Source organism: Crassostrea angulata, chromosome 8 (genome assembly GCF_025612915.1).
Source record: "Crassostrea angulata isolate pt1a10 chromosome 8, ASM2561291v2, whole genome shotgun sequence".
Classification (NCBI taxonomy): domain Eukaryota; kingdom Metazoa; phylum Mollusca; class Bivalvia; order Ostreida; family Ostreidae; genus Magallana; species Magallana angulata.
The window spans coordinates 37,189,172-37,201,999 of record NC_069118.1 but is presented as its reverse complement, the minus strand read 5'-3'; the positions used below and the strand labels follow the sequence as shown (position 1 = coordinate 37,201,999).

The 12,828-nt window shown below is 36.0% G+C and overlaps 2 protein-coding genes across 6 annotated transcripts in view; one reads left to right on the top strand and one right to left on the bottom strand.

Annotated features, from left to right (window-relative positions):
* The window catches only part of LOC128161317 (forkhead box protein P1-like), a 49,779-nt gene extending 44,660 nt beyond the window's left edge, over positions 1-5,119 (top strand). For all 5 annotated transcript variants that reach the window (XM_052824572.1, XM_052824570.1, XM_052824571.1 and 2 more), the window contains one exon: positions 2,167-5,119. In XM_052824572.1, coding sequence (XP_052680532.1) covers positions 2,167-2,515 — 349 coding nt within the window. In that variant the 3' untranslated portion in view covers positions 2,516-5,119. The remainder of the gene's footprint in view (positions 1-2,166) is intronic.
* Positions 5,120-6,393: 1,274 nt separating this feature from the next.
* Positions 6,394-9,612, bottom strand: LOC128157917 (uncharacterized). The gene is made up of 4 exons (XM_052820576.1): positions 9,489-9,612; positions 8,808-9,296; positions 8,564-8,676; positions 6,394-8,301 (listed from the first exon to the last, which is right to left on the bottom strand). Exons 2-4 carry the CDS (start codon positions 9,273-9,275, stop codon positions 6,585-6,587), a joined length of 2,298 nt encoding a protein of 765 aa, XP_052676536.1. The 5' UTR covers positions 9,276-9,296; positions 9,489-9,612; the 3' UTR covers positions 6,394-6,584.
* Between the last annotated feature and the right edge of the window lie 3,216 nt (positions 9,613-12,828).

Sequence of the window (12,828 nt, the reverse complement as noted above, 5' to 3'; positions counted from 1 at the left end):
CAACCACGCTTTACTCTGCCAAAAATATAAAGCGTGGATAATTTGACGCAACTGACAAGCCTAGGTCACTGGGGCAAACTTAGACAGCTATCGGTGTCGCGAGTGGCGTTTACAGCCCTCGACAGTGCACCGCGGCTCATGTGTGACGAGTTGTTTCCTGAAGTCTGCTCACTTGTTTTCATTGTGTGACAATCCATCTATCGTGATGTTGTTGTATGCATTAAACATGACCAGATTTTGGGGCTTCTGTCGTGCCTCTGTTGCTCTTTTTGTTTGTTAGCGGAGAGGACGAGCGAACTTTTACGGCAGATACAACTTGTTTTACATACATCGTACCAGGCCGCCGAAACCTGAATGAATCACGGGCACTGACCCAGTGCCTTCTGTGCTTTTCAAATGCACTTCAACATGTTTGCTCGAATCTCTTCCTCTTGTTCCCCTTGTTTAAAAGTAATCATTACGTTAGAATAGGTGCTAAAAGCTGTGGATGCTTTGATATTGATAAAACTACATTATGCTAACCATACAATTGCATACAGAAATAAAAGTTCCAAAGAAAAATGCAGGTTGGATACTGATGAAATCCTAATAAATTTCAAAATGATAGAATCAATCTTTTTTGTGCAAGTCATTATATTTTTTGGTGTACCTTTTATAAATATCTTTAAAAATGACATAACAAAAGAAAATATTCATATCTATGATATATTAGCTGTTTTATAACCACATGAACGATTTAGATACATACATCAAATATAGGCGTAAATATGATAAAATCTGTGTCAGTTAAATAGCCCCGGTATGTAAATCATACACCTTTTTTTATTGGTGTACTGCAAATGTGTCTATAAGGAGCGTTGTTTAAAGCCAGGATGATATATCAACTTAGAAGTCATTTTTGTATCATCTTTAATTAATAAGAAAAAAGTAATCAAAATGAAACCTGTTGCTATTTAGTGCATGTCCCAAGGAAATTTATTTGCCTCTCAATACAATTGACATATTAAACCGGGAAATTCATTCATTATGCATACTTGTTGAGAAGCCTCGGTGATGAATTGGGAAAAGGCTATGAACATGCTAATAATGACATTTTAATGGTTGATGTTGTTTGTTTACAACGCTCAGAAATAGCGTGGCTTTTGACGAGATGACAGTCGTGGTTTTGAAGTGATGAATAAGCGATTCAGAGTTCGCCCAAACATGAAGCGCGGAGCTTGTTTGTGGTGACAGAGATCAACTTCCTGTGGTTGTCAGCCCTTCCTGTCCCTGGCAACCCCCACCGCTTAAATCACCACAATCCAGACACTGACAAAAAGAGGATGTTACGATAATCCTTATTTCTCCTACTTCTAAGTAATGCACTAAACAGAAATGTTACTGTGCATTGCCCAAAAATCTAAATACTTCTCCACTCTGAACCACAATTAAACATTTGTCCAGTTTTAAAATATTGGCTTGAAAAAAAAATTAAATATAGCAGTCTCTATATTTCTCCCATGTCTTTTTTTTAAATTTAAATTTAAATCAGTGTTTGATTTCATCTCTTAAATGATGAAAACTGTTAGTATTTACATTATTCTGTTGATTTCAAATACATGTGTATGTTTAGATTGGAAAAAAGTGGTCATTTTGGCTTTTTTTGAATTTGAAGCAAAAATAATGAGAGAATTTACTCATTCTTTAATACCTGTGTATTGCATTAAATTTTTATGAAAATGAATTCATTTTAGATCTGAGTATACAAAATTTTTTGGGACATACCTTTAATATTATTCAATTGCTTTTTTACGTAACATATTTTATTTATGTTTATTAATATTAATGACAGTTGAAGTAGGCAAATAAAAGTGCACACAACACCTTTAGAATTTGTATATTTATGGTTTTCATGATTTTAAGACTGACATCTTTGAGATATATGATGCAAAATTTGCTATAGAAAAAAATTAATGTAGAATTAATTTATTGAAATTAGCATTAATAGACTATTTATTTATACAAAAATTTAAAAGTAAAATTTTCAATGTAATATCCTTACTAACATATTTTTGTTGCATTATGAACATTTGGTTTAAAGTTTTTGGGGGGGTTAGTATTTCTGTGCAGCATTAATGCAATTCAACATGTGAAATAATCTTAGCATTTCTTTACTTGTCATTTCAGAGACAGTTTCATTGATGTCAAAGAAGAAAGCTCAGAACGAGATGACACATTCCTTGAAAATGGTCACTCAACCGTGAACAGTCCCCTCTCTGTGGCAGTCAAGGGTGACGACTCCTCCAAACAAGCCCTGGATCTGTCCCCTAGGAACCAGTTTGACAGCGAGGTATCCCTGGACAGCCGGGGGGACAAGGAAGATGCAGGTTGTGAACAGGGTCTAGATCTGTCCCCCCTCTCGAGGTCACCAAAGTCCAGTTCACCCATTGGACAACATTCATCCAATCAGGACACTCTCTCAGTGCCGACATCACAGGATGTGATGATGACCAATATGTCCGAGCTGGGATCCTGACTGTGACAAGCGGTCAGAATAGCTTCTCTGTGGACAGTGTGTTGGAAACTTTTTTAACGACTTTCATTCTGTATTACAGTTCAGTCAAACTGAACCTGTTCCAATAATTATTTATGATTTCATGTATAATTTTTTTTTTTAGACCTGTCGGAGATCTTTGTCGCCGAGTCATTATTATCTCTGTGGCCAATCAAAAGTTGTCTTGTTTTTAAACATTGTTAGTTTTATTTTATTTTTTTTTCTTTGAGTAGAATATATATTCAAGTGCTACTGTTGCCTGTTATTCTTCCTTGTTTTAGTGTTATAGAATTTGGTTTTTGTTGTGTTTTGCTTCAAGTTACATAATTATTATAGTGTATTGAATTGCATGACAAGTTTTGGATTTTATTTTTCTGTTTGAAATGAACCAGTTTTCTCTCTCTATATTCCTACTTTTCATACAACCTGATTAAGAGAATAAGGCTATTTTTTTTGTACAAAATAAATAATTTTTCAGTATATTTTTTAATGTTCAGAATACAATTTCAATTATTTGATGGTTGGGATTTATTTTTAAACTTTTGCTTTGCTGTATATATTGTGTTTTTTAAAATATTTGTTTTTGTGTGCAATAGGAGAACTTATTCTCTTCTGCAATAGCATATGAAATTTTCTCGAGACAAAAGCAGAGACCTGATATCATTGTTAAGTGAATTTTACTTTAAATAAATTCACTCTCATGTTTTCTTAATTAGGTTATTTTTAAAATATTTTACATATTCAGATAATTTTTTATCATGATTTCACAATATCACATGATAAAAAGTTTTGTTTTTAAAAATTTAAATGCCAAAATATATTAATAGGGGGTATTTTTCACCTCTTTCAAAATATTAGTTATTTTGGAACCATTATCTGGGGGAAAAAAAGAAAATTTAAATTATTCAGACATATGATATGGACATTACTGACTATTTTTGTCCAGTATTATTGAGATATTGCTTTAGTTTTAGACCTTTGATGAAAAATACAATATACAGTGATAAAGGGCATAATATTCATGGTACACAACTAATGTTCAAAACATGATGTATTATTTTTGATCATGTAAGACCTATGGTGACGTATATCATATTTAATGTTTGTATATATGTTGACATACCTGGTATAACATATGAATAGAAATGGCATTGATGATGTTGACAAATCAGCACAGGTCTGTCTTGTCAATATGGAACCAGTATTTGAATCAGATGTACATATAACATGGAACGTGTGTTCACTCTTATCAAAAGGTCAACTGTAGGCTACAGAAATATCATCCAGCTTATTACCCAGTTCTGTATTCATTTTTTTTTCTTTATCTTCCATAGATATTTTTCTGGGTCTTTCTCAAATTATGGCATCCAAGAATTTTTTTATGATTTTAATGATTTTTAAATGGAGCTATCAACTGATAAATTTTTATAACTACCCTTTGATTTCCTTTAAGAAATCTCGCAGGCTTTTCCCCCCTTTTTTTCTGATATCCTGCAATGTACATAGACTCTCTTAGATAAGTATTGTATAGGTGTTGTGTATTTGCTTGCAAGGTCTAATTCTCCATGTTATCAGGGGCCAGAACCCAGACTCATAGTGTAAATGCACACGTAATTGCTCCAGTTTTAATTTGTTTGGTTTTTTCTCCTTAGTTTTTTTGTTTTTCTCAAAATATCACCATTTTCTTACCAGACCAAAAGAATGTATGTTATTCAGGGAGCTGTAAGAACAGCTATATGCCTGTAGAAAATGCATATTACATAATCATCTGCCTTATCTAGACATCATGCAGATAAACTTATTTAAGAATAAGAATGCTGTAAGTGATTTTTCCAGAGGGAAGTTCTCACCACCCTCTGTTCCTGACGCTATATTCTGGCTGTACGACATTGTGTTTGAGAGTTTGCTGCCGAATACGTGATGCTCAGAAAGACTGTATGTCACGGAGGTGAAGGGGAAATAACTCCTCTTGTCATTTTTATAACATCCCTGATTCAGCTTATGCAGGCGTTGTTCAATATTCATCCAAAAATGGCTTCTGTCTTCTTTATCAGACGTTGCTCATATAGAAAACAAAAAGTGTAAAGCACTACGTGCATAGCGCTTACAAATCAGGGTTGTAAAAAAACTGTCCTTTCCCCCATTCCATTGTGTGAATGGCCTTTAGATTTTTATCAGTGCATACTTGGTCATTTTTCCTTAACGAAACATTTTAAAAGTTACAACCATATGGAGGCCGGAGTTTTTTCGAATGTTTAATATTACCTCATTCTTTCACCCTTTTTCATTATGTCTAGTCATTTTCTCTTTGTTATTTATTACAGCTTGTATTTTCCTTCTTTTAGCACACTGTTTAAGACTTTCGCTTTTACGATCATCGTGTTTTTCATCTCAGGAAATGAAATTTTTAAAAGAAATAATCATGGTCAATCAGTTTTCATGATGACGTCACATTGTGACTGGACCAATCACATTGGTTGTTAATAGTAGGTTTCCAAAGACCGGTGCATTTCATCATCACAAAATTGTTGTATATGTTCTGCATCCCCCATGTCAGTCAGAATAAAATTGATAGTATGCTGGAAATCTTCTTTTTGTTTCTTTTTTTATGGGGGAGGGGGTAACGAGATTTGTTGAGTTCTATGTTCCATACGAAAAACGTGACCAATCATGATTATCAAAAGTTACATGTACATTTATAAATTATATAACGACAAACCTGGCATATTCTGAGTTATTCTACTGAAAGCAGTAATAGAATGAAATACTATACTACATGTATGATAAGTATTTGTTATTATACGATTATTTCATAATATTACTCTAAAAGAACGTAGTACTAAACTGATTTTAAAGAATATTGATAATCTATAATATAACACATGTTAATGACTACAATATAGTGACGTTTGTGTCCAGATATTAGGACTATAGTAAGGCACGCCAGTTTTGGGTCCCTCAATTATGCACAACAGATTTAATTTCATAGAGAATTGATTTCTCTATCAAAATATAGCGTATTTAATTCAAATACATTTCTTATTGGTGATGAAAACTTACATTGTTATTTGATCTCATGTTTTAGCTCACATGAGCTGAAAACTCGAGTGATCTTTTCTGATCGCGTTTTGTTCGGTGTCCGTCCGTCTTTAAACTTTTCAAATTTTTCACTGCCGAGTCACAGTGCCCACTGGGCCACTAGTTAACCAAACTTGGCACATGTCACCCTTAAGTAAAAATTATACTAGTTCGTTGCTATGTTTTCTTTCATAGGGATATAATTTAGAATTATTGAAAGGTTTGCATCCATTAAAAGTTTTCTCCAAATCTAATTCGCCAGAAAAGCTAAATCTTGAGTTGAAGCATCTTTACGTAATGTTGATTCAAGCTTGTTCAAATCATGATGCCCGAGGTCAGGCTCGGGCCACGGTAGGGAGTTGAAATTAACATAGGATAAACAGAAAAAAATCTTTGAAATTTTGAAAAAAGAGGTTCGATGTTTAACATAAGAAAATTTATTGGGAAGATTTGAAAAAAAAAAATAAAACAACATAATTATACTTCACTTAAATGTGCATCTTTTTAGCTTAACGCAAATTGATAAAAGGCATGGCTATTGTTAGTCAGGTGAGCGATGTGGATCTGTTTCTTATACGGTTTAATACTAAAATCATTTATTTTTAAAGAATACTAGTATTTTCGTAGTGTTTTTTAAAAGATGTGTTTGGTTCTCTAACTGTCCAAACCCTATATCAAATATTGTACATGTCCTATAGCAAACATAGTCAAATTGAAAGAAACACACACATACCTTCATGTAATCCACGTCAACAGTATTTAAATATTTTGAGAGGATTAAATATTGTTTCTTTTCGCAAGTTTATTTTTCAATTTGTACATGTAAAATAATTTTGGCAAGAGTTCGAAAACAGACAATACAGAATATTCATGGATATCTCTAAATAAAGACAATAAAAATTTGACCACAGTTTATGTATTTCATCAAATGGCACATAGTGACATCTTATTATTCAAGATTTATAATCTGCTATCATGCGTCCCATGGCCACACCTCGCTCTGGTCACAATAGAAGACAAGGAATATTTTCTTACTGGACAGAGTTGGAGGAAGGGTTGAGAAATCGTACGTGTTGAGATGGGCGTCGCCGATGTTGGAACTGTACATCAGAGGCCCCGTTGAGGTGACCCCAATCGTCCCTGAGCACGGTCTGTAACGAGGTGGATTGGAGCCCGCGACCAGACACCGAGCTTTACAACTTCTGCCACATGGATCGTGGGCAGAAATATAGACTTTTGATGGAGTTTTACCAACCGGCTTCTTCACCCCGACTTCGGTCAACCCAAAGGACAGGGGCTGCCTTTCATCGACTAGAGCATAGTCCGTGTAGAACCCATTGTAGTTCATCCCTGTTGCCTTCACATATACCTTGGTGGCCCCGGAACCAATATGGTAACAGTTGGCATTCTTTGCAGGATTGCCCACTTTGTGCGTGATGTATTTGGCATCGTGATACTGGTTGAAGACGTCCTTATTCATGATAGGATGACCATGGCTTATAGGATGAGCATCATAATGGACTTCGTTTGGTCGTCTGTAATAAACTATAATTGGGATATACACCCAGTTGTCAATATCTTCCACGCCGTCGATGGTAAACGTGTTCTGAAGAGAATGGTAGATCGGGGAAGTCTTCTCATCAGAGTACTTGTACTTGATTCCAACCTCTCCTATCTTTTCCCTCCTCTGCTGCCTCGACTTGTTCCTGTAGCGTCTGGTCAGGTAGTAAAGATGGCGCCTTATATAATGATAGGGATAGGGATATCGTGTGTGAACATAACTAACGCTTCTCTTCTTTCTCCACATAAACCAGTTATCCCAGCCAGGAAGGTCGTCTACACCCCGCGTGGGGGCTGGAGTTGTGGTAAAAAAAGCTGCAGTGGTAGGAGCTTTGCCGATGGGTGCCTTATATACAGACGATGAATGTCGTCTCTTAGGTGGTGCTGGTGGCGGCGGTGGTGGCGGTGGTGGCGCTGCCTTTGAGGCCTCGTATTCATGAGCTGTCATCGTCATACACTGCTCCTCTCGACACACCATCACATCTGATTGACAATCGCTATTTCTCTTGCAATCTCTTTTTGGATATACGTATCGTACTAACTGGGACCATTTTAAGGCATACCCATCTTTGTTCTTCAAGTATATTTTCTTACCATTTTTCACTTCTAGATAAAAAGGCTTCATCGGTTTGTTCGCTGCATGTCCTTCGGTGACGTCGGGATAAGATGTTGGATCCATCCCACGTTTGACCTGGTTATCTCTGAACTGCTCCCAGATTGCATCAACAAAGCAATGGTGCATGTAAAAGATCGGATCCGCCGGCGAATAGTCCAAATTATCCATAGCGCCGCCTATCCAAGCATGGACCTGGCCATGCTTTGCCTCAAGGTTAACATCAAACTCGGCATCAGGGTTTGAAATATCCGACATAAACATCTTCATCATGATTTTATCTATTGTCTCTCGCTGGAAGAGCTGCCCACTGTTGGCAGTGTTTCTAATAAGGACACCAACCTTATCGTGCTTCCAGTTTTTGAAGGGTCCGTCCGTGACTGTCCCCGTACCCCCGCCCAGAAAATCTTCTGTGAACAAGACACTGGATGTAGGAGTGCCCAGTAAACTTTCGTACGTGGAGTCCCAAAATGGCAAAAACGTGTCTGGTTCGTATGTCCTCAGCTGTTGCTCAAATCTGAAAAAGTTATATAAATATAATCTAAAGAATAATTACAGCCGTTTACACGTGTTATTTTAAAAGGACAAAATTGTACAGCTTATAACATGTATTTTCTAAATTGTATAGGAAAAAAGAGTTTGAACAATACTTTTATTGTCATTTCAAATTTCTTAAAGTGATACCATTTCGGTATGCACTTTCTTGAACCAAAATCGTTAAGTCGAATACGCAAGCTATTGATCAAGTTATAATTCAAAAGCTTGGTAATAGCACTTGCAGATAGAGGTAAATTCGGTGGAATCCAAAGAACGCCGGCCCATAGTGCGCATTGGGAGCCACCTTGTTGGGGTGCAAGTTACAGAACCAGTCGTATACGTTTGGCTGTCTTTGCTAAAAGAAACAGTTTGAAATATAGTGTTTACTGGAGAAACGATGATAACTTGATAGTATTTCGGAGAGAGAGAGAGAGAGAGAGAGAGAGAGAGAGAGAGAGAGAGAGAGAATTTTAAGTTAGATTATACGGGATCGCTAGTGTCCGCTTTCATTGCCACCAGAGCCTTAAGGAACTTCTGTCTTTCTTCCTCTGACAGCATTCGGATTTCTTTACGGATTATTGGCGTTGCTCGTCTGACCCTGACAAAATGTCTCTTGATACTGGAGTATCTGTAACGTATTTTATGACTCCTGGTTTCTCCAATGTCAAGTTCTTTGAACAAAGATGCAAATTTTCTAAGAGTCTTAGTGTTTATGACTTTATCTAGATCTGGGTGCCATCTTTCCTCGGGGGTTTTGAACAGATATTCCTTCGTACACATGTAGTCGATGGATTCGGCTGTGTCCCGCGTCACGTTGCCCTTTTTATGACTTGTCCGTTCCAAACAATTGCGGAGTAAATGTGGCATCTTCTCTTCATATACGAGGGCGTGACACGGCGCTGTGATGTACAAGTATACCAATAAAGATTGGATCCATCCCCCTCCAGTTCCCATCCTGGTTGATATTTTCTCAACCTTTTTAACAAAAACAAAAAAAAACGAAAAAGAAAAAGATGGTAAGCATGGATATAATGATGGCACCAAAAACTTATTTCCCGCTAAAACCTGGATAAAAAAAGTTACAACACGTTGTCAGATACTTTATGTTTGGAGATTCAGTTCTCTCAAAGAATTCTGTAAAAAAAAAAATACTAGTGTACAACTTGCCCTTAAATTCTGTATTCAGTCCCCAGCGCCTGGTCATAGACTGCAGGATGGAGAGCACATCAACAACTGTTAGCGGGGCTATAACAAAACGCGTATTGGAGCCTGCTTTATTTTTCCAAATGAAAGCCGATGGTGTTTGCCTGATTTCACCAAACATGTTCCTGTGTGATAAATGTACATTGAAACGATATAGTCGTACAACAACATATGGTGCTTGTACTCTGTTCTGCAGTTCGTGGATTACTGGGTGATTCTAGTGTAAATGGTCTTTTACTTTAACTCGTTCTTACAACAAAAGAACAGTTCTTTGTTTTCATAGCAAAAACGCTAGTGTCCTTTACAAAAATTTAGGTAATTGGGAATCAAAACTTGTTCATGACAATTAAATGAGCTGAAAAAAATATAAATGTTGACTTGTCAGGTTAGTGTTTTAAGTTATTATCCCCAGAAATGACTGCAGACCCCTGACGGTCTTCGTTAGTATACATCCTCACTATGTAGTTGTCTTTGGTAAAGGAAACAAACCCTATCATCTTGAAATTTCAATTGTTTACTTAAACTTTATGCATTGCCATATGTAATTACTGGTACATGAGAAAATAGTCAGATGATTTAAGATGACAATTACCCTTCATCCATTTTTTGAATTTTTTTTTTTTTCGTATTATGATCAATGTTACAATGTCTTTGGATAACGACATATTACGATAACGATATATTTCTAACGACATATCTTTGAGGTATTTTGTAAATAGTGTCATTTGAATTTTCAAAACTCCAGAGAGATAACCAGTTGTAACGTGTGCCCTATTGGCGACTGATTGAAAGTTTTGTGTGAAATACCTGTGAATCTTTCTCCAGAATTTGTGGTTCTGGGTTTTTTGTTATTGTTTTGTTTTATTGTTTTCTTTTTGTGGGTTTAAAGTACATGTACATGTATATTGTTACTGCTTTTTTAGGGGGTGGGGTGGGGTGGACAGGTGTCCGTTATTCTGAGCTGTATTGGTTTTTTTCTTTTTGCATTATTTCTTCTTCTTCTTCTTCTTCTTCGGTATATAGCTTTCCGAAAATAATATTTTAACAAAACGTTCACGGACTACAAAGGAAACGTTGTGATATTAAGAAAACAAATTCATGGATTCCAATCGCCGTTTAACTTCAAGATCATTTCGTCATTGAACTATATTCTCGACCATCTGTGTCTATACCATATATATATATATATCGCCGGTATTATAGAAATTTGCATTATATATTGATATGTAAAATCTATAAATAATGACTATTTTACATTAACATATTTTGTCAGGATATAGAATCAGTTAAATTAAGCATTTCTTTTTATCCCTGCAAGATCAATCGTTTCATTCAAACACCAAACGGAGCTACATGCGGTAAAACACACCTTTTCATGATAGAAAGTGTAACGTTAAACGCCCGGAAAATCTCGGACTTAACAATATACAAAATACTAAGTAACTATTTGTTGTCATGATTCCGGAGATCCTATAATATATACTATAGTAAGTCACTGTAGAGAATAAAATGAAAAGCAATCAAAATGAGTTGACTTGGTTCGAATCCCGAAAAAGTTGGAATTTTTTTAAATTTTATTTCTTTTAATCGCATGGAAAGGCAATGTATTGAGATAATTTAAGAATGTCAGAATAAAGTTATTTAAACTCTTGTTTATGTAATATTTTGCATGCCTGCTTATTTTTTTCAACATTACCGTGTGAAGTCCCCGTTATAAACTTGAAAAACATTTTCTTCTGAACAAGACATTTTAAAACAATGTACTCAGTATCCATCAATGTAGAAAGTTGATTTTTCACCCTTTTTATGAAATAAACGGGTACGCTGATTTCAAAGATACATGTACAGGTTGTTAAAAGCAAACAAAATCATTTTAGAAAGTTTGAATCGGTGATGAAGCAATAGGTTACTGAAAATATGTACGGAAAAATTTGTACTTTTTTACTAGATTTAGCGTTTATTTAAATACTATAGAAACATAGAATGATTATAATTACAACTCTGACAGTTTTGAAGAGCCAGAATCAGATTTATTCATGTATCTCAAGAATAATATTTTAAACACGCTGGACAGTAGATATCAAATTGAGATATGTTAACATTCGAATACAGAAAACATGTATATGGTTATCTTTCTAACTGTATTTGGTGGCTGCCGTGTTCGATAGAAATGCGCGTAAAATGTTTGTTTATTTTGCCTCCGTACGGAACATACCCGCTATGTAAATAGTCGTCTACGTAATGTGTCTATATTTAGATATGGCTCTCAAGCGATACGGATATTTAAAGGTCCTTTCCACGTTAGGGAATAGACCCACTGTTTTGCAACACCTTCTTTATTGAACATACATCTATATTAACGGGAGTACCTTTTTGAAGATTTCGTTTAACAGGCACGTAGCATCGGGGGGGGGGGGGGGGCAGGGGGGCCTGCCCCCCCCCCCTTTTTTTTTTCTCGCAGCAACAATTTTTTTTTAAATTTACATATAAAAAATTGAATTAGCATGGAGTTGGCCCCCCAACTTCTTTGGGAGTATGTAAAAAAACGATATGAAAATAAGGAAATGAGGAGTGAAATTGAAGTTATATCCTACGCCAGCCGCCCCCCCCCCCCCTTCCCACGGATTAGGATTTTGAAGATTTTGGGAAACTTTAAATTTTCTTCTTTTTTTTTTGGCTTGTCAAGATTTTTTGGATGAGTCTGCCCCCCCCCCCCCCCCACTTTTTCAAAAACGATGCTACGTGCCTGTTTCAATACTCTTTCTTAAAAAAACTCAAAAGCTTCTGAAGGCTTTACTTCTGGACCCCCTGAACATATCTCGGCCCCCAAATCTCCCTGCCAATGTTCATGACACCAAACTGCTCCTCATTCCCTCCCGTTTTCAGCCACCGTAACCATAGGAACTGGGTTCAAAATGCAGCAATAGGTTTTGCCAATATATGTCATGTTCTCATTTAAAAATAGTGGAGGTGCACAAAGTATTGATTGACACCAAATATCATTTTTTTTTTTTTTGCAGTCAGATTGATGATAGGTTTCGTTTAGATTTAATTTTTTTTTTGAGGGGGTGGGGGTAGGTCATGCGTGAATCAGAGACGTAAATAACAAACATGTATTCATGTCTCTGCGTGGATACAGAAAATTTCTCCAGGGGCTTTGAGACTGCCAGGTGGTCTGAGGCATATTTTCTGGTAATTCTATAATGTAATTTAAAGAAATTTGAATGTTGTCCTTGACCTCCCCCCTTCTTGATCCGCGCATGGGGTGGTATTTCCAGCCACTCGCGCACTACCAAGTCATCAA

Bases quoted from the DNA above. Each gene is read 5' to 3' on its own strand.
- LOC128157917 (XM_052820576.1), bottom strand. From the start codon at position 9,275: ATGGGAACTGGAGGGGGATGGATCCAATCTTTATTGGTATACTTGTAC. The intron at 8,677-8,807 runs GTATAATCTAAC...TGTTTCTTTTAG, and splicing joins AAGCGGACACTAGCGATCCC to CAAAGACAGCCAAACGTATA. The intron at 8,302-8,563 runs GCAAGTGCTATT...TAACTTTTTCAG, and splicing joins CACCGAATTTACCTCTATCT to ATTTGAGCAACAGCTGAGGA.